This window comes from Heloderma suspectum, chromosome 6 (genome assembly GCF_057233095.1).
Source record: "Heloderma suspectum isolate Gila_16-S chromosome 6, 16-S_ref, whole genome shotgun sequence".
NCBI lineage: Eukaryota > Metazoa > Chordata > Lepidosauria > Squamata > Helodermatidae > Heloderma > Heloderma suspectum.
In genome coordinates, this window is record NC_139463.1 from 125909474 (window position 1) to 125931170 (window position 21697).

General features: G+C 47.4%; 1 protein-coding gene, 1 long non-coding RNA gene and 1 other non-coding gene across 7 annotated transcripts in view; 1 reads left to right on the forward strand and 2 right to left on the reverse strand.

Annotated features, from left to right (window-relative positions):
* Positions 1-20568, reverse strand: LOC146343087 (aurora kinase C-like). 4 transcript variants are annotated; one of them, XM_084806645.1, is made up of 9 exons: positions 19709-20568; positions 11993-12200; positions 7971-8124; positions 7679-7742; positions 7321-7518; positions 4579-4717; positions 4116-4264; positions 3801-3975; positions 1-1949 (listed from the first exon to the last, which is right to left on the reverse strand). In XM_084806645.1, the coding sequence occupies exons 2-9, from the start codon at positions 12038-12040 to the stop codon at positions 1773-1775; spliced, it is 1104 nt and encodes a 367-aa protein (XP_084662771.1). In that variant the 5' UTR covers positions 12041-12200; positions 19709-20568; the 3' UTR covers positions 1-1772. The 4 variants fall into 4 exon arrangements, with proteins under 4 accessions (XP_084662771.1, XP_084662768.1, XP_084662769.1 ...); XM_084806642.1 differs by lacking the exon at positions 19709-20568 and adding an exon at positions 18898-18966; XM_084806643.1 differs by lacking the exon at positions 19709-20568 and adding an exon at positions 18898-18966 and having other exon boundaries at positions 11993-12312.
* Positions 19186-21697, forward strand: part of LOC146343088 (uncharacterized) — a 6835-nt gene continuing 4323 nt past the window's right edge. The window contains exons 1-3 of one of the 2 annotated variants that reach the window (XR_014783988.1): positions 19186-19522; positions 19716-19906; positions 20208-21243. This is a non-coding gene — a long non-coding RNA (uncharacterized LOC146343088). The remainder of the gene's footprint in view (positions 19523-19715; positions 19907-20207; positions 21244-21697) is intronic. The other variant, XR_014783989.1, reaches the window with a different exon arrangement.
* Positions 20227-20358, reverse strand: LOC146343089 (U8 small nucleolar RNA). The gene has a single exon (XR_014784169.1). It is a non-coding gene; the product is annotated as a U8 small nucleolar RNA (small nucleolar RNA).

Genomic DNA, 21697 nt, shown 5'->3' on the forward strand with positions numbered 1-21697 from the left:
GCAGTTATATATACGATGTTTATTAAGAAATTTAAACATATTTTGTATCTAAATGTAAACTAATGTGTTGTATTGCCCACTTTTTAAATACAGCCCCTGAAGAATGCCCAGAAATTCATGGTACAGTGCTGAAACACATTAGGGTTACTCTGAGGAATAAAACATCATCTTTTACATCCTGGGCCTTTATCTCTCCTTTTCACCCTGTAACTAGCTTGGATACCCATAATGGTGGTATATAATTTAGTAAAACAAATTCAGTCCTGCAAGCCCATACATGAAATGGTACAGCACCGACAGACTGAAATGGTTTCCCCACCTACTTCTTAAAACATAGTATAGCTTTCAAGCTACAGTTTGATGGAGGGGGGGCTCCTTTAAGCTATTCTCATGCTTTTTGAGAAGTGCTGAACACCCACCCACCCCCAGCAGGAGCTGGGGCCTTCCCCTTCCCCCCTAAGTGGGAGGGGGTGCAGAACTGGTATCAAGGGTGATCCAGCACCTGCTGAGGGCCCACACCCCAGCAAGGCCCCAGTAACACGGCCCCTCCTCTTCCCCATTGCAACCTGCTTCTTCCTGTGCCTCTCGCTCTGGCCCAGACAACGCTGGTGGAGAGAAAGAGGAGCAGTAGACGCCACTGCCTCCTTGATCACTGGCTCCCTGCCTGTCAAGCAAGCAAGTGGTGCCAATGATGAGGAAGAGGATGAGAAGCAATAGCAGCGGGTGACAATGGGAATGAGAATGTAGACTCACTGAGGGAGGGAGCCCATTCAGGCAGCCTTGCCCAAGGGCCCTCCAAATTGCACACACACCAGGCACTGGGGGGGGGGGGGGCTGATTTTCAACATTACAATGGCCTGTGGGGAACAAAGCTTCCCCGCTGTTCCTCTGCTTCAAACTGCAGCCTTGGTGTCTTTATTTTAGACAATTGGGGCACTACAACCAAAAGAAGCGTTGCCCTCAGTAAGAATTAGGTCTTGACTTTTCTACCCTGAGACAGACACTGAAGCACCTCCAGAAAAAGCAGAAAATACCCCTCCCCACCCCAACCCCTTCTAGCCAATTGTCCAGAGCTGTTTTAGAAAGCAGGAGCTCGTGGTGAGGTGGGGTGTCTGTGCAGAATGTACACTGCACCTCACACACATGCAGCCAGGCCAGCCAAGAGGTAGCGGCTGCCCCCGGTATTCCTGTATTAACCATTTGTGCTCTGCGCCAAGGGCTGAAGACAAGCATCTGCCTCTGCCGCTCCATGAATTCCAGAACAAAGTATATTAAAACAGAGGAGCAGGAGGTACAGCCAATCGACATCACAGACAAAGTTTATTAAAAATCACAGAAGTCACAGTAGGAAATATTTAGATACAAAGATTATACCAAGACCAACAGTTTCAGCAACTGCTGAACAAAAGGCGTTTCTAGGAGTGTGGCCTCAAGGCCTGCAAGTCCAACTGAAGTTGCCCCTGTCGTTTTCAATACGGACATTGAAAAGCACGTCATCGAGTACAGTGAGAGGCATTATTAGGGCCAAGGCACTCTACGAAGACACCTCTCCAGAGACTACTACAAGGAACGAGCGCAACATATCCCTGGCAGGTGGAAATAAATGACAGGCCCGCATCAGCTCTTCCAGCAAGGGCCTTTGGGAGCGACTAAGATCCTGCAGGGGAAACCGCCTACTTCACCCCATTTAAAATGCACGAAACTACGCCAAAATTCCAGCTGGGCCATTGTTGAGCTGCGCCCAATGTCTCCTCATGTATCTCTGTGCAGAGTTAGTTCATGGGCGCAGGGTTAAAGACTGGGGGCAGCACACGCTTTGAGTTGGCTTTTACCCAGGGGTGGTCCATCACAGCCTGCAGTGGTAGCCGGTCAGACGGGTTATGGCACAGCAGCTTTGTAATCAAGTCCCGGGCACCTTCTGTCACAAATGGGGGGAACTTGAGATCTACCTGTTGGGGGAAGAGGGGGCAGAATCAAGGTCAGACCACAACTGGAACTTAGAGACTGGCAGGCCAGGAGGATCTCGTAGTTTGAACAAGGAACAAAGACCTCCTCACCTTCTGAAAGCAGATGTCTCTCTGCACCCCTCCCTCTCCCTCACACAAACAAATACTTCTCTGGGTCCTGCATTGTTAACATTTCTGGGCAGGAATCAAGTAGTTTCCGCATGACACTTACAAGTTTATGCAGGCCCAGTACTCCCATGAGCCACACTGGGACCTTTGACTCAGGTGGTGGATCAGGACCACACACACACACACAAACACACACACACCCTGCAGACTACTGCTGTTTTGCTCACTGCCGCTGGGCATTGCCCCACTGTTGGCCAAGCTGCATGCACCCAGGGAGCAGGAGGGGCAGAGTGGGTAGCAACCCCCAGCCTGCACCTCCCCGCCCTTTCACATCAGAGATAAAGCATGTACAGAGCTTGGCAGCAGCATTGACTAGTGGAGCTCTCTGCATGGAGAGCAGCCTGTACTTCCTTCCCATTTCCCCTCCCCTTTCTCAACTGTTTAAGAGCTCCAAGGGGAAGAAAATGGCCTCCCCAAGGTGAAGGAGAGGTTGTCCCAGCTTCCCACACCAACCTTGCCCCTCTAACCCTGGGCTAGATATTCCTTCCATGTAGTTTAAGCATCCCACACACACACTCATCAGCCACACTTTCCCCAGTTGCTTCTGCCACTGCTCTCATCTGCTCACCAACTTAGGCCCAGCCTTTCCTACCTGGCCTCTCTCTAAGCACCTGCTGGAGATCCCCCCACCCTTTACCACTATTCCTCCTATCTGGCTTCTCCCCGTCTTAAGTAAACTTGCTCCCCCAAGCTCCTGACTCTCTCTCTCTCTCTCTCTCTCTCTCACACACACACACACACACACACTTACTTGCTTCCCCCATCTCTTGTCTCTTCCCACATCCCACTTGGGGGCATGAGCTGCATTCACATATGCCCCTCTCCAATCCTAAATTTTTTCAGCTCCACTGGAATCAATGGGGCTTACTTCCATGTAAGTTTGCAGCCTGGCAGTTGAAACCTGACCAAGTATGCCCCACTGACAGCACAAACCTATGCTTATTTACTCAGAAGCCAGTTCCATAGTATTCAATGGAGCTTACTCACATGTAGGTGTGCATAGGAGTGCAGCTTCAGAGACACTGAAGGAGGGGCAGAATTTTGAAGAATAAAAACAACAGAAAAGGGACTGGTGGAAAAAAGAAACAAAGAACAAGAAAGCAAGAGTGCAGAGGGGTGAGTGAGAGCGACAGAGATCTCAGGAAGAGGAGTCAAGGGAGGGGGACTTGCTGAGAGACAAAGCAATAGACCCTATAAGAGCAACGAGGGATAGGCTGGAGAGAAACAACTCCGCCTGGCTTGGGCAAGTGTTGGAGCTGAAATTCTCTGAAGAGTTGTTCTGTTTTACAGCATAATCCTATACATTCCTATTCAAAAGTCCCACTGAATTCACTCCCAGGTAAGTGGATCTAGGATTGACTGGGTAACATGACATTGTCACATTTCCTACGTCTGCCTTCCCCAACCCGATGCCCTCTAGATGTGCTGGGCTACAACTCCCAGAGTCCACAAGTCCTCATGCTTTTTCATACCCTCTTTGTTGGGATACAATTCCCTTTGGGGCTTGAACCCACAGTGCCATCTTCTTGAGGCAAGCAAAGCCCAGCCCAACCACAATCCAGCAACCCTACACTGGGATGGCACACACGAAAGTCACTGGGTGAAGGGCAAAGCTGAGAGGACAGCTCCCCTCTACCAGCACATGCTGGGAACAAGCAAGCTTACTGATACAATGCGGCGGTACGTCTCCGAGTGGGAGGCGCTCTCAAAGGGCGGGTGCCCCACCAGGAACTCGTAGCACAATATCCCGATGCACCAGAGGTCAACTTTCTCATTGTGCGCTTTGCCTTCGATCATCTCAGGGGGCAAGTAGTCCAGAGTTCCACACATTGTCTTTCTCCTGGGGCAGGGGAGAGGAATGGGAGTGAAAGCTGGAAGGATCCAATGGAACATAGTAGTCCCAGAAGGCCAGACTGGGGCCTTATGTGTCCCAAACCCATCCTACTTTCAGGTAACAACCACACCAAGGTTGCCACTCACCTGAGCGAGGGGGCATGCACAGACCAGCCAAAGTCAGCAATCTTCAGCTCCCCTTTGAGCCCCATAAGCAAATTCTCAGGCTTGATGTCACGGTGGATCACCTTCTTACTGTGACAGTAGATGAGGGCATCAGCCAACTCTTCCATGTACTGTAGAGGTGAGGTAAAGAGGGGATGATTTAGAATCCTGGGATACCAACACCTTGCTACCCAAGAGAGACCTAAACCACCCACACTGGTCTTTTGGTGCACCAAGGAATGGGAGAGACCTGTCCCCAAACCACATCCTAGACCTGAAAGCCAAGTACATCAGGCACTAAAAAGGAAGAGCTTCCCATGCATCAGCTCAACCACAGCCTCACAAGGCAGGAAGGAGGAAGTGGAGACCATAGCCTCCTGCCTTGTCAATCAGAAGACAAGCTATTGTATGATTTCAAAGTCTCCAACTGTGGGGTGAGGCTCACCGTGGCACTCCTACGCTCATCAAAACGCTGATACTTCTGCAGTTCCTTGTAGAGCTCCCCACGAGGGGCATACTCCAGGATCAGGTACACACGCTTCCGGTCGTGGAAGTAGTTGTAGAGGCGCAGGATATTGGGGTGACTGGAGAAAAAGGGAGACATATTGGGATCCACCACCAGGGGGCAGCAGAAAGACACAGACATCCTTTATGGAGAAGATGGTTGGTAATATTGGGCAAAAATACAGTAGAAAGCCAGGAAAGGGGGGAGGTTTTTTTGTTAAGGCTACAAATTCAGAGTTGTGCAATTGCTATGTGTTTGAGAGTGCTTGGGGATTTCGTTTGGCCCACTAACGTGAAGATCAGAATATAGTTAACCTTCGGATATCACACTTCTCCACATTTTATGATACAGTTCTCAGCTCAAAAAACGCACCAAAAAACGCACCACTCAGCTCAAAAAACGCACCAAAATAAGAAGGCATATTTTAGGATAAAATACATTCAGAAAAGGATATTGTGAGAAAATATGTTCAAAAATGTACAGTTAAATATGAGATCTTTTTAAATCGAAGATTAGTGCGGAAACAGGACAAACGGGCTTATGAATGAACACGTGCAAAACTGACATGGACTGGAAAGGACTGATCCTTCCATCTCCGTGAGTTAGTGTGGCTGCTTGCAAGGACAACAGTCCAAAACTGCTGGGATTTTAAGACACAACAGCTTCTGCTCCCAAATGGATTCCCTTCCAGACCTGTCCTTTCTTGGTCTCTTGTGAAAGAAGCTTGTAGGAAAAGGGGAAAGCAGACCGAAGACAACATCCCAAGTTTAAAACACTGTGAGCAATCTTTTAAGAACGTAAGAAGAGCCATGCCGCATCAGACAAAGGGTCCATCCAGTCCCACATTCTGTTCATAGTGGCCAACCACAGGAAACCCACAAGCAGGACACAAGTGCAACAGCACTCTCCTGCCCATGGTCCCCAGCAACTGGTGTACATGGGCTTACTGTCTCTGATACTGGAGGTAGCACACAGCCATCATTAGTAGTCATGGATAGCCTTCTCCTCCATGAATTTTTCCAATTCCACTTTAAAGCTATCCAAATTGGTGGCTATCACTACATCTTGTAACAAATTCCCTAGTTTTACTATGCCCTGCATGAAGAACTACTTCCTTTTATCTGTCCTGAATTCCCACCAATCAGCTTCATGGAATGACCCTGAATCCTTGTATTAAAGGAGGGAGAAAAAAACTCCGACCACTTTCTCCACACCATGCATAGTTTTGTACACTTCTGTCACGTCTCCCCTCACGCATCCTTTTTTCCAAACTAAACAATCCCAGCTGTTGTACCCTTCCCTCATAAGGGAGTTGCTCCAGCCCCTTGATCATTCTTGTTTCCCTTTTCTGCATTTTCTCCAACTCTACAATACCCTTTTTTAGATGCAGCAACCAGAACTGTACACAGTATTCCAAATATGGTCACATCATAGATTTGTATAAAGTATGATATTGGCAGTTTTGTTTTCGATTCCTTTCCTAATTATGCCCAATTTTCAACTAGGGCCATCTACCAAGGGGTTCATCAGGCCCCTTCTGTGCAGGTCTTCAGGAAAATTCCGAAGATGCACCTATTTCACTGGCCTCCCCTTAAGTCAGGGTCATCAGTTTTAACTGGTAAGTTTCGTTTTTTAATGATTTTAATTGATAATCTATTGTTATCAATTTTTAAAAACGTATTTTTACACTTTGTAGGTTTTTATCTTGTACACCACACCGAGAGGCTTCCACACTTAAATGTGGCCTAGAAATAATTTTAGATTTCTAAACTGATGAATTATCTAGCTTTAGCCAATGACATTTCAGTATTCTAGAACATCAGAAAAGGTGCCTTTTTGAGATTCCTGAAAAGTAGAGGACAAGTTCTCTGAACTGGGAACTGACTCAGAATATTAAACAAAAGACATGCTATTTAATTGCTAGGTGGAAAAAGCCATCTTTAATGGTCGCCTTTCCACAAGCCCCAGGACAATAAAAGTATATCTTATTGTGGGCACAGACGCATACTACAGACAAAAATGCCTCAAGAAACCATTTCAAGGGCCATCGTTGTTGTAGAAGATCTAGGTTTTATGCATTCACATTGGGATTAACTATGGGGGGAGAAAAAAAATCTCCCCAACCACTTTCAGTAGCATGTGGCTCTAGTTGTTAAGGGTCAGGTGGCAAAACTAGTATCTGCTGCCTTTGGATACAAAGCCATCTTTTAAGATCTTTTCCAGATTAGGTGCAGAAATGCAGCACATCTGTGTAGCCTGCGCTCCATTAAACCCAAACAGGATTCCAGCAGTCATGGCTTGCCTTTATTTATTTATTTATTTATTACATTTCTATCCCGCCTTTTTTCCTCCAAGGAACTCAAGGCAGCGTACATAATCCTCCTCCTCCTCCATTTTATCCTCACAACAACAACCCTGTGAGGTAGGTTGGGCTGAGAATGTGTGGCTGGCCCAAAGTCACCCAGTGAGCTTCCATGGCCGAGTGGGGACTAGAACCCAGATCTCCCGACTCCCAGTCCAGCACTCTCGCCACTACACCATGCTGGCTCTCTTATCCACTGCCAGAGAAGATGGTGTGTGTGTGTGTTAAACTGTGAATTAAGGAAAGTGTTACCCAGTTATACTCAGGAACCCGCAATCCCCCTCTAAACCTTGTGGCCCAGCCCTCGATCTCCACAATACCTGAGATGACACTGGATCTCAATCTCGCGCCGCAGCTGATGCTCCACGCCCTCCTTCTCCATGTGAGATTTGAAGAGCACCTTGAGAGCCACGATGAATTTGGACTCTTTCAACCGGGCCAGGTAGACATTTCCAAACTTCCCTTTGCCCAGAGGCCGCCCGATCTCAAAGTCATCAATGGTGAATACTCGCCTTGGCCTGAATTCCAGAATAATTTGACACATTGCAAAACAGGATGGGTGCACTGAACATCCCATTGGTACCCGGAACATGCAGAGACTGTTCAAGACCCCTGAACACCCATTCCACCCATCCACCAACACACAATCGTTTCTGAAACCACTAAAAGGAAACTCACTCAGGGCCTTCCTGCACTGGTGGGGCGATGGAACTAGACTCCACAGGTACCCTGCCTGGGATAGCTGTAGAGACAGAAGACAAAGTCAGGGTACCCCCAGCACAGCAAGAACACGACCCCAAACCCAAAAAAGACTAGAAGGGCCCATAAGGCCTAGCATCCCTTGCCATTAGTACTCCAACAACCCCTGCTGCGATGGGATACGTTTGAGGCCATTTCGCCATTACAAATACAAGATCGAGCACACTTTTGAAAAACCCCATACCCCATCAAGCAGACAAGGTCTTCTTACCTGGGTTTTGGGCTGAACAAGAAGCCTTCAGACCATTCCTCGCACTGTTGGTGATCGCTCTTTGCACCAAAAGCGATCCAGAAGGCGTGCTAGAGGGGGTGCTGCTATCCTTATAGGGAACCCGTTGAGGGCCTGTCTGGCTGTTAACCCGGTACTGAGGGAAAGGGACAAAATAAACAGGAGGCTGTTTCTGTTTCTAAAATGAAGTGTCTTCCCCCAATGGCTTCAAGGAACATTGACAGGTACAGGCAGTATCTGGGTAAAACCTCAGAAGTTGGGGGAGAGAAAAGAGGCATGATTTCCAGTAGGCAGAAGATAGGGCTTCAGTCTCTGCAACGCACCACCCGCACCCACCCCAGTCTAGCAGAAACCAAATTAAGCAAATGGTATATGGAGGGGCCGCAGCTCAGTGGTAGAGCCTCTGTCTTGCATGAAAACAGCCCCAGGTTTAATTTTCAGCACCTCCAGGTAGGGCAGGAAAAACTCCTGCCCGAGAGCCTGAAAAGCCACTGCTGCCAGTCCGTGACCACAACACTGGACTACATGAACCAAGGCTCTGACTCAGTATAAGGCATCTTCCTATGTGTGCATAAAATGCCAACACTATGCAATCTACCTTCCAGGTAACCTCGGCATAGTGTGTATACAATCCTAGCTCTGACCATTTCAAAAAGGGAGAAAGCCGAGTGCACAATTTTAGTTGGTGCATTGTTTTAGTGTTGGTTTCCACTCTTTGAGCAGCCCTACAAAGATCCCTTCATGGATCACTGCCTTGTTGTGGCGAAGGGGCTTGCGTAACTCAGTGAAGCCATAAGCTATGCCGTGCAGGGCCACCCAAGACGGACAGGTCAGGGCGGAGAGTTCTGACAAAATGTGGTCCACTGGAGAAGGAAATGGCAACCCACTCCAGTATTCTTGCCAAGAAAACCCCATGGAACGTAGCACAAGGCTAAAAGAGATGACGCCGGAAGATGAGTCCCTCAGGTCGGAAGGTGTCCAATATACTACTGGGGAAGAGCAGAGGGTATTTCCAAGTAGCACCAGAAAGAGTGAAGCGGCTGGGCCAAAGCCGAAAGGACACTCAGCCGTGGATGTCTCTGGTGGTGAAAAGAAAATCCAATGCTGTAAAGAACAATATTGTTTAGGAACCTGGAATGTCAGATCAATGAATCAAGGTAAGCTGGAGGTGGACAAACATGAGATGGCAAGATGGAACATCGACATCTTCGGAATCAGTGAACTAAAATGGACAAGCATGGGCGAATTTAATTCAAGTGACCATTATATCTACTACTGTGGACAAGAATCCCTTAGAAGAAATGGAATAGCACTCATAGTCAACAAAAGGGTGGGAAAAGCAGTACTGGGGTACAATCTCAAAAACGATAGAATGATCTCAGTACGAATCCAAGGCAAACCATTCAACATCACAGTAATTCAAGTCTATGCCCCAACCACTGATGCCGAAGAAGCTGAGGTTGATCGGTTCTATGAAGACCTCCAACACCTTCTAGAACTAACACCAAAAAAAGAGGTCCTCTTCATCATAGGGGATTGGAATGCAAAAGTAGGAAGTCAAGAAATCTCCGCGATAACAGGCAGGCATGGCCTTGGTGTACAAAATGAAGCAGGACAAAGGCTAATAGGGTTTTGCCAAGAGAACATGCTGATCATAGCAAACACTCTTTTCCAACAGCACAAGAGGCGACTCTACACATGGACATCACCAGATGGTCAATATCGAAATCAGATTATGTACTTTGCAGCCAAAGATGGAGAAGCTCTATACAGTCAGTAAAAACAAGACCTGGAGCTGACTGTGGCTCAGATCAGGAGCTTCTTGTTGCAAAATTTCGGCTTAAATTGAAGAACGTCGGGAAAACCACTAAACCGTTCAGGTATGACCTCAATCATATCCCTGATGAATATACAGTGGAGGTGAGGAATAGATTTCAGGGATTAGACCTGATAGGCAGAGTGCCTGAGGAACTATGGACAGAAGTCCGTAACATTGTTCAGGAGGCAGCAAGTCAATCCATCCCAAAGAAAAAGAAATGCAAGAAAGCCAAGTGGCTGTCTGATGAGGCTTTACAAGTAGCTGACGAAAGAAGGGAAGCGAAATGCAAGGGAGAAAGGGGAAGATATACCCAACTGAATGAAGATTTCCAGAGAATGGCAAGGAGAGACAAGAAGACCTTCTTAAATGAACAATGCAAAGAAACCAAGGAAAACTATAGAATGGGAAAGACTAGATGTCTTTTCAAGAAAATTGGAGATATCGAGGGAACATTTTGTGCAAAGACGGGCATGATAAAGGACCAAGAAGGCAGGGACCTAACAGAAGCAGATGAGATTAAGAAGAGGTGGAAAGAATACACAGAAGAACTATACAGGAAAGATCTGAATGTCCCTGATAGCCATGATAGTGCTGTCACTGAACTTGAGCCGGACATCCTCGAGAGTGAAGTCAAGTGGGCCTTAGGAAGCATTACTAACAACAAAGCTAGCGGAGATGACAGTATTCCAGCTGAGCTATTTAAAATCCTAAAAGATGATGCTGTTAAAGTGCTGCATTCAATATGCCAACACATTTGGAACGCTCAACAGTAGACACAAGACTGGAAAAGGTCAGTTTACACTCCAATTCCAAAGAAGGGCAATGCCAAAGAGTGTTCAAACTACCGTACAATTGCGCTCATTTCACATGCCAGCAAGGTGATGCTCAAAATCCTACAAGCTAGGCTTCAGCAGTATGTGAACCGAGAACTACCGGAAGTACAAGCTGGGTTCCGAAGAGGCAGAGGAACTAGAGATCAAATCGCCAACGTTCGCTGGATCATGGAGAAAGCAAGAGAATTCCAGAAAAACGTCTATTTCTGCTTCATTGACTACGCTAAAGCCTTTGATTGTGTGGATCACAACAAACTGTGGCAAATTCTTAAAGAGATGGGAGTACCAGACCACCTTACCTGTCTCCTGAGAAACCTGTACGAGGGTCAAGAAGCAACAGTAAGAACCAGACATGGAACAACCGATTGGTTCAAAATTGTGAAAGGAGTATGACAAGGCTGCATATTGTCGCCCTGCTTATTTAACTTATATGCAGAGTACATCATGAGAAACGCCGGGTTGGATGAATCACAGGTTTACACATATACATTCATAGGAAAATATGCAAGTGTCTGCTGAGGAAACATCGAATGAAATGGGGGACAATATGCTAAATATTACTACGTACTAAGGTAAATTATGTAAACACTTAAGTAAATACTTACATAATTTCTTTCCCACTTGACAAAAAAATATATATTCGCATCCCTCTGTGGGCGGACAACGGAACAAAAGGCACCTGACAATTCGCGAAACACAGACGGAGCAGAATTTACACAGTCCGTACATCCCTAGCTCTAATTACATGAATAAAGGTTGTTGTTTTTTTTACCTGGGTCATTATTTTTCCAGAAACCAACACATTAGCTGCCTTTGTTTGAGTCCACACTGAGAGATGTGATAGCGGTAAAAGCCACAATTCAGAGCTCCACATAAAAACAGATTTCCATTGGTAGTGACCCAGAGATGGGCCTTCACGGCAATGGCGCCCATCCTGTGGAATGCTCTCCCCTCTGAGTATGCTGGGCCTCAACGCTTGCATGTTTTAAGCTTTGACTGAAAACATAGCTCTTTAGCTTTACGCCAGCTGTGGGTGATCTCTGTACCAGCCACATAATACTAGTGGGGCGGGGGGAGATTTGTTTCTGTTTTTTGTAAAATGCTTTGGGATTTGTTTCAAATGGGAAGCGGAATATAAATATTGCAGATAGATAGAGACTTTAGAGCAGAAATCAGTCTTCTGTCTTGTCAGCCCGTTCTTGTCTACTGCATGTGCTCCATTTGAAGCACCAGCCATCTAAAAGCCCACTCTAAATAAAGAGCCCCTCATCACCACCCATCAGCCCCTGCCCCACACACGCTCCCACCTCACAGACTGTTCCCTGCAGTGGCAGATGCAGAGTGCAACTTACTTTGGAAAGGCTGCTGTAGATACTGCTCATGTTTTCCTTATTTGCCATCCCGGATAATGACGCTGATGATGGGCCTCTTTCTTCCTGACACACTCAGGAGAGGCGTCCAGCACCAAGCCAGAAAGACTGCTCCCGAGATTACTGCAGCTCCAATATCAGAGTCCGGAAAGCCACTCTACCACTGGGCAATGGGGGCTGAACTTGAAATCTGTGGACCGAGCAAAAAATCTGTTCCCACCAGATATTCCAGCAACAGGCAAAACAAACAGCAGCACTTCAATCCGAAGACGCTCTGAAAAAGCTCCATCTTAGCTTTACACCTGATGGGCCAGGAAAGAGGGGACAAGTTAGCACCACCACCACCCCACTTGGCTGAGTTTTTTAACCTTGGTGCTGCTCGAAAAGGTCGTATCTCGCAGCGCCACCCCACTGCATTTCAGACGGTGGGCATGAAAGTGGAGAAGGGCCTCCGAAGGTACTCATATGGGAGAAGTCTGCGTAGGCTCATATGGGAGAAGTGGCCCTAAAGGTAGCCATTAGAGATTGTGACAGTCTCCTGTACAATCATTCCAAGGGACTGAGAAGTATGTGAAGCACTTTGATCATATAAATACTGCATAAATTATAAACACTGCAGACTAGTGCCTACAAATATTTAGGTATTTATAAATCCCTGTAAAGAATCCTTGCATCCAAAAGCACTATAAAGTGGCTGTCTGCCTTGCAAACACCTTTCCTTGTCGCCACTACCACCGTGCTTTTATTTAATTCTTGTTCTCAGGGTGCAGGGAACTCCCACAGCCTTGTTGTTTATTCGGTCAGTCACTTCCGACTCTTTGTGACTTCATGGACCAGCCCATGCCAGAGCTTCCTGTCGGCCGTCGCCACCCCCAGCTCCCCAAGGTCGAGTCCATCACCTTCAGAATATGTTTGCGTATTTGTTGTTGTTGTTGTTTATTCGTTCAGTTGCTTCCGACTCTTCGTGACTTCATGGACCAGCCCACGCCAGAGCTTCCTGTCGGCCGTCGCCACCCCCAGCTCCCCCAAGGTCGAGTCCATCACCTCCAGAATATCATCCATCCACCTTGCCCTTGGTCGTCCCCTCTTCCTTTGGCCTTCCACTTTCCCTAGCATCAGCATCTTCTCCAGGGTGTCCTGTCTTCTCATTATGTGGCCAAAGGACTTCAGTTTTGCCTTTTATATCACAGCCTACCAGTTATTTAATTTGGGAGTAAGACATGATCAGGTGAACCCCAGTCACCACTGGGAAAGTTTCACCTCTTTTCCCCGCTTACTCCATTCCAACGCAAGGCAAGTACTACAAAACCAAGCACTTTGGGGCATATAAGATAAGCAGCCATCCGGAGTAGCCAAATATATAAACAAAATTTTATTAAATTCTAGGCAAAGGGTAACAGAAAGACATACAGGAGGAAAACAAAAAAAATTAGCAATCTGTTCCACCTAACCTACAAACATTAGTATGAAGCTAGGTAAATTCCATGACCAATAGCATGGGTCTCCTCAGGTGCAGAGTGGAACACAAAATATCTTAAAAGATAATACCCTCTTTTTATCCTTTGGGAGAGGGAATGATCAATGGAATTCTACCAATCAGGGCTAGCCAAGGATCTCAGGTAGGCAGGGAACAGGCGCTGATACCTTCTAAGCCGAGGCTGCCAGAGGCAGGGTGCTGGAGTGTGTTTGGGGTGGGGCCTCCTATTCAAGCCAGCTTGCTGAGGCCTCTCCCACTGACTACCATCAACAGCTGACCAGCCGCTCTTCTACCCTGCAGGCATTTAAGAGCCGAGGCTGCCAAAGACAGCGCCTCTGCGCCAACCACAGCATCACACAAAGTGCGCCCCTGGAGACGCACTGAGGACCACACGCAAGACCCGCCCTGCTGCCTTCCCAGAGACCTGCAACCAGCCAGTAGAGGCAAATAGCAGCGGCAGAGGGCAGCAGCTTCAAAGAACAAGAAGGCAAATGCGGATCTTCATTCGCTCCTTCTTAGCTGTTGCTCTCTTTTATATTGTTTTGTATTTTATATTTTAACATTTTTAATATGTGTCTGGGAAATATATTGAGTAACTCAGGGGGTTGGGGGGATGCCACCATAACTGTGGTCACGAGTAGGGGGAGGTATGGCGTTGGGGGATTAACAGGCCAGCTGAGGAGAAGAGGGGCTAGACACCTTACAGCTGTCCCCTCTTCTGGTTCTTCCCCCAACCTGATGGTTCCTGGCAGCCTTACCAGTCTGCCCTTGGGTCTGGTGGTGCTGCTGCTGAATGCCAGGTCGGTCCAAAATAAAATCTCCCTCATCCATGATTTGATTGTGGATGAAGGGGCCAACCTGGTATGTATTACTGAGACCAGGGTGGGGGAACTGGGAGGGGTCACTCTCTCCCAGCTGTGCCCTTCTGGGTACTAGGTGCAGCACCAACACAGACTTTGGGGTTGCGGAGGGAGGGTGGCCATGGTATAAAGGAATTCGATCTCCCTCTCTAGGCTTCCTGTTCATTCGAGTGTGAATCTTGAGCGTTTGTACCTTGTGTTGGGTACCCAGGACAGATTAGGGATTCTGCTGGTGTACCGCCCACCCTGCTGCCCATCAGACTCCCTGCCTGAGCTGACAGAGGTGGTCTCAGATTTGGTGTTGAGGACCTAGGATGATGGTTCTGGGGGATCTCAACTTCTACACCAAGGCCGCTGTATCCAGGGCAGCTCAGGACTTCGTGGCCGCCATGACAACCATGGGGCTGTCCCAACATGTCATCAACCCAATACATGTAAAAGGTCACACACTAGATGTGGTTTTCTCGACTGAGCAGGAGGATGGTGATCTGAAAGTGGGGGAATTAACATCTGTCCCCTTGTCATGGTCAGATCACTTCCCACTGAGGCTTAGACTCTCAGCAGCCTTTCCCCTCTGCAAGGTTGGCAACCTATTAAAATGGCCCACCCCCAGACGCTAATGGATTCCGATGGATTCCAGAGGGCTCTGGAGGATTTTCCTGCTGGTATGGCTGGTGCTCCTGTCAAAGCCCAGGGCACTCTGTGGAATGCAGAGATGACTCGGGCACTTGACACAATCATGCCCAAGCGCCCCCTCGCCCTGAGCATGGCCCAGCCAGCTCCTTGGTATACACCCGAGCTGAGGGCAATGAAGCAAGAGGGGAGACAGCTACAATGAGGGAGGAAAACTCATGCAGAGTCTGACCGAACACAGGTTAGAGCTCATTATCGAGCCTACTCTGTGGCAGTGAGGGTGGTAAAGAGACAGTTTAAAACCATGCATTAAAAACGTGGTGGTTCAGGCAGGCATTTGGGATGGGTTAAGGTATTTTAGAAAATGTTTTTACTGTAGAATTTTATTGTTTTAAACTGTTTTATTACATACTTTGTACATCGCCCAGAGTGGCTGGGTAACCAGCCAGATGGGCGATTAATAAATTAAAAAAAAAAAGTTCTTCTCCACCAGCATTGCATCTTCTCAGTGTCATCCAGTGGAGCTTTTCCAAGTTGTTCGCAGCGTGTTACATTCTGGGCCAAGAACAGAGACTATGAAACCCTTGGTAGCACGCTGTGACAACTTTGCATGGCACTTTGAAGATAAAGTCGCTCAGATTCGTCATGAATTGGACACCACAGTTAATGCAGTTCCATTAGTAGAGGTGTCCAAAGCACCATCTGGTCCAGTTTTATTGGATGAGTTTCATTTATTGAGGCCCGAGGATGCGGACAAGGTACCACTTGTGTGCAAGACCGTTGCCCTTCATGGCTTATTACATCAAACAAGGAGGGGATGTCTGGCTGGGTCCAGGAGGTTGTAAATTCCTCCTTGAGAGAGGGCGTGGTGCCGGCCGCTTTAAAAGAGGTGGTAATCAGACCACTCCTGAAAAAGCCTAACCTGGACCAGGAGGATGTTAACAACTATAGGCTGGTGGCCAACATCCCCTTCTTGGGCAAGGTGCTTGAGCGGGTGGGTGCAGAACAAGGAAGTAAATTTGTAGTAATGGAAGTGAAAAAGAGCAACAGATTTTCACAGGAGAATAAAGCCTGTTGTAAAAAAAAGTTTTTCTGTAAAATAAGGTGATATGAGGACTTTAATTTGTTTGACTATGTTAGGAAATGGTGGCATAATATAAGGGGAGTATAGTTTAGGGTTTTTTTATAATAAATTCCTTCTTTTAAGAGTAAGCTTTAGGGATGCCACTTCTGAGAGCTATTTACAAATGGTACACTTCCAATACTACAAATTTACCTCATGAAGCCCATCCTGTTATAAAGATAGTTTAATACAATCTATACAGTTTGCTGTTAATATGTTTATAAAAAAGGTGTTGGCCAGTTTCAAGTGTGCAATATAAGATAGACAAGTCATTGGTCTGGTCTTATGTGAGGAAGGTTTTTTAATATTATAAACAAGTATTGAAGTTTTATTTTTTAACATAATTAATGCGGTTCAAGTAATCCTGATGTTCTCATTTGAAGTTTTTCATTTATACAGACAATAACAAATCTTCGCACTTTGTCATTCCCATTTTCTGCCTTGTTGATTTTAATATGTTCAAAAGTAACAGTTTCTTGATTATTATATGAATGTTAGAAGTATTAATTGTGCATAGGTTGAAATGGTTTGTGAAATTTATACAATTTTATAGTAATTAAGTGTTTGAGATGTTTTTATGTGTCCTGGAGTAACATGAAATAACTAAGATGATGTATCTATATATTTTTATTGTATTGTAGGAAATCAATATTTCCGAAACGCATCGGGCCAATATAAAAAAAGAACTATAATAAACCTTTTTCTATAGTCACTTGGGATTTCTCCATTTTCTTTTTAAATTTTTGTGAACTGCCCAGAGTGCTTTGGCTATTGGGCAGTAATGAAATGAAATAAATAAATAAAGCAAAAAACTCGGGTGGGGTGAAGAAATGTGACCTGGGGGATATTGCCCTGTCTACTGATGTTAGATAAATTTAAAGGGCCTTTTCCTATGTACTCAGGAGAACAGGCTGGCAGCCTACCTACTACAGAAAAGTCTTTTGTGCAGAACTGCAAGCCTGTTGTGTCTTAGGCTGTCCATCACAATGTCCATCACAATCACTCCTACCAGAGTTCAGAGCAATAAACAAAAAGTTCAAACTGACAGCCCTGCAAAAAGTAACATTTTCACTTGAACAGCCCCACACAACACAGTTACCAATTAACCCACTGGCCATGTTCACATGGAACAATAAAACAGAATCCTGATTTATTGTGAAGTAGCTGCATGCAGCTGTTCATTCCCAATTTGGACCTTTCCCTATCATGGCTGCAAAACAAACCAGGAATGGTTTCTTTAGCATGTCATCTGAGCTGGGGATCCTACCTTGCTGCATTTATTTATTTATTCATTCATTCATTTCATTTCTATACTGCCCAATAGCCAAAGCTCTCTGGGTAGTTCACAAGGGTTTGTTCCTGGCTTACAATTCCTGGCTTGTAAGGGTTGCAACAAGCCAGGATCCCCGGTTCAGGCAAAGCAGTCCAGAGCTAGATTATTACATTGATATCACACCTTTCCTCCATGGATCCCAAAGCAGAGTACATGATCCTCCTCCTCCCCATTTTATCTTCACAACTACCCTGTGAGGTAGAGTTTAGGCTGAGTCAGTGACTGGCCCAAAGTCACCCAGTGAGTTCATGGCAGTGTGGGGGCTTGAACCCAGATCTCTCCTGACAGCTGTCCAGCCTTTGCTTGAAGACCTCCAGCAAGGAAGAGCCATTCCCAGGTAACTGAGGTACTGATGTTGTTGCTGTTAGCAACGAACAGCAACCTGATGTAACAGTGGCTAAATGACAGAGCTACAAATCAGGAAATCCACACTTTGAATATCACCTATGCCATGAACTCCCTAGGTGTCCCAAGGCAATCTATCTGCCTCATGGGGATAATACTGACTGACTTTACAGGGGCGTGGCTAAGAATTACAACTGGACAATGCACATGATGCACTTTGAACAATTCAAAGCACTGTACAACCATTAACTATTATTGTTTATACATTTTTATCAATATCAGCTAAAACACCTACATTAACTAGATTGCTCTGAAGGTTGTTTCATGCTTAGTGGGGTTGCATTTCTGGTCATTTTATTTATCCCTAGCATTTTATGGTTTGCTGTTGTGTTTTTGAAACCTTGTTGGAGAGATCATAGCTCAGTGTTTGAGCATCTGCTTGACAAGCAGGTCTCAAAGAGGATCTCAGACAGCTGCGGTTGATGTGAAAAGCCTTGCTATGTCTCTCTGGCAGGGGCCCTAGAGAGCCTCTGCCAGTCAAAAGCAGACCAGGGGAAGGGAACCAGGTGCCCTCTATGTGTGGGACTACAGCTCCCATAACCCTCAACCACTGGCCACGCTGGCTGGAGGTTATGGACGCTGTACTCCAAAACAACTGGAACGTACCAGGTTGCATACCCCAAGACTGGACAATCCTAGGAGACATGGGCAAAGGGCCTGGGGCTCAATCGAAGGCCCCTTGCTGTGCCTTGAACACTGTGAACCCAAAGATAGGCCTTAACAAGCTTAATCAATTGAATAAGCTTAATCAATGGATCAAAGCAAGGCATATGGGCGCTGTATCTCAGGCTTCCCCAACCAGGGGCCTGACAGATGCGTGGGGCTGCAGCTCCCATCATCCCCAGCCAGCATGGCCATGGGGTCCCGAAGGGCGACGGGGTGGTGAAGGCTGCGCTGGCTGGGGATGATGGGAGCTGCAGTCCCACGCGCCTGGAGGACGCCCTGCCGGGGAACGCTGCACTGGCTGGGGTGCCCGCCCGTCTCTCGGGGGAGCGCAACGGCGGCAACGGGGAGGACGCGAGCTCCCTCCCGCCTCTGAGCCGCCCCGCGCTTTACCTGCAGGCCGCTGCTCCCCGCCAGCGTCGCCTCACAGCCGCGTCGCCTTCGCCTTTCAAATCTGCCCTCCCGAAGCCCTATTGGCTGCCGCGATGTTCCGGGCGCTCACCGGCAAACATGCCTCCCGATTGGTGGCAGGGGGCGCCCTCCCCCGCCCCTCGCGCCGGTCTTTCCTTTTCTCATTGGCTGGCTGTGGACCGAGTCGCCCACCCTCCTACTTCTGCCACACGCCCCGCCCCTTGCGAGACGGTGCTGCTCTCCTATTGGCCAACCGTTTTCGTCTATCAAGGGGCTCAATCGTTGTCTTAATGGAAGCTGAGGGGAGAGAAGCGGAAAGAAGGGGAAGGGCGGGATATAGAGGGGGTGCTACCGATTGGCTGATTCTCTGAGCTGTAAACGAAGCTCGATCCCTATTGGCTAAGTGTTAGACGGCCGCGCGCAAGTTTGTTGTTGGTTGTTTAAAAGCGGCGCATTGTCAGTCTCCTTAAGATCAGCCAATCAGAAGGGAGAAAATGCCAATGTTGGCGAGTATGGCGGCCATTTTGTGAGATGCCAAGTGAGGCATTGGAGAATGCGTATAGAAGGAAAGGAGATGGTCAGGCCGGGAGGCAAACAGCGAACAAAGGTAGGGAGAGTACCCTAGGAACGAGACGGGAAGGGGCGGGATCTGAAGGGAATAAGCCAGTTAAAGCGTAGAAAGGGCACCCAATCGCAACAAACCGACGTCTCCTGACAGGCGATAGGCAGCCAGTCAAACAAGCGGACGTTGGTCGCCTAACTAACCGCTCAACCACAATGCTTATTGGCCTACCTCACAGGGTTGTGGTGAAAAAGAACCACGAACGCCGCCCCTCGTTCTTTGGAATAGCTGCAGAGTAATCACCAAACCCAGAGCCTCGTGTGGCGCAGAGTGGTAGGCGGCAGTACTGCAACCGAAACGCTCCCCACGACTTGAGTTCGAGCCCAGCGGAAGCCGGGTCAGGTCGACTCAGCCTTCCATCTTTCCGAGGTCGGTAAAAGGAGTACCCAGATTGCTGGGGGAAAGGTAGTCACGACTGGGGAAGGCCGTGGCAAACCGCCCCGCTATAGTCTGCCATGAAAGCGCCAGCGAAAGCGGCGTCCCTCTAGGGGCCAGTAACGATGACTCGGTGCTTGCACAAGATCACCAAGCCCATAGTTAGAATAGGCTCCAGGCAGAGAACGTAGCGCTTTGAAGACAGGGAAATTGGGTCGAACTGCCCAAGTTGTTGGTTGTAGAGAAAAAAGACGCAACAGCGGTTGAGTTTCTGCTCTATTTTTTTTTCTTTAAGAAAAGAGATCGCCAGCGGAATCAGAAAGGAGCAGGCCGGGGCGTTGCAGTTCCCCGGCCAGCGGAGACTCTAATCACGTCTCATGCGCTCTCCGTTCATCATGTGCTGCTCTCCCGGAGGAGGAACAGGTAAGGATATACCTCACTGACGATGCAGCAGGTTGCGCGGCGCCGGCGCCGCCATTTTGGGCACAGTCACCCAGGTCACAGTGGCGCAAAACGAAGCCGCTCCTCCGAAGACCCTCCCTGTCTCCTCAACGGCTCCTTTCTTTCTGCTACATCGTTTCCAATGCCAGCTATCGCCCGGACTTCTTGCAGGAACTGCACATCAACAGCCCAGGCAGAGGATCTTCTGCTTTCCCAGGGAACCACGCGCCGTGTCATTTGCATAAAGCTGCCGTATTGCTCAAGAACAAGCGGAAAAGGGCGGTGAAACCGTATTTACTACGAAGTCAGGGCAGAATTATTTGCGGCTGGGTTTTGCAGGCTGTGTCAAGGAGCCGCAGAGGAGGATAATATAAAGGGGGCAGAGGAGGATCAGCAAACATGTATTGTGCAATCATAACTCAAACGTTCCAGAAGAGACATTTTTGTGGGGAGGGGAATTCCAGGAAACACAAATACATCTACAGAAAGGTAGCCTTGTTAATCTGCCTGTTACAGCAAAAAGAATGGATTCTTATGCCACCTTAAAGACCATCGAACGCATTATGGCATAAGCTTTGATGGACACTGTCCACTTCATCAGATGGCATGTGCACAAGACTACCGTTTTTACAGAGTTAAAAGCATTTTCTTTCGCAGAGGCTCAGAAATCCAATTAAATACTGAAGGAACTCCCTGGTCTTATTTGCCAGATATTCCCAGGTTAGATGCTGTCTAACCTGGGAATATCTGGGAATATTGACCTGTCTTTGTCAAGTGCTTAATTTCTACAAGGACATAGAGAATCCACATCTGCCTGGACCACATGTGCTGTTCAGTACATGGAACCGTTGCCTCCTAACCCGCTATGTCTGGCTTCACTTACTCCCTTGGTAAGAAAAAAAAATTGGTAAAACTATTTTCCTTCAAAAGATGTCTAAATTTTCATGTAGAGTTTGGTGATAGATCCATATGCATTGTGCTGGGGAAGGCCTGAAACAAGCTGTAACAAGAGGACTTCGGGAAAGCAGTATCACTACCTTCCCCAACTAGGTGCCTTCCAGGTATGTTGGGCTACAACTCCCACTATCCCCATGTTGGCTGGGAATGATGGGAGCTATAGTCCAACATATCTGGAGCATGCCCGGTTGGGGAAGACTGCATTTCATGAGCTTGGGCAGGTCACCTTTTTGTGGCCTATAATGATGGGATTGCAGCATTTCTTCCAATTTTATTTTTTTTTTAATATGGGGTTGGGTTTTCTAATCTGATTTAAGACAGGACATGTGGGAGGAGTTTAACTGGCTGACAGGGAATAGAAGTAGATCACTACTCCGCAGGAGTCTC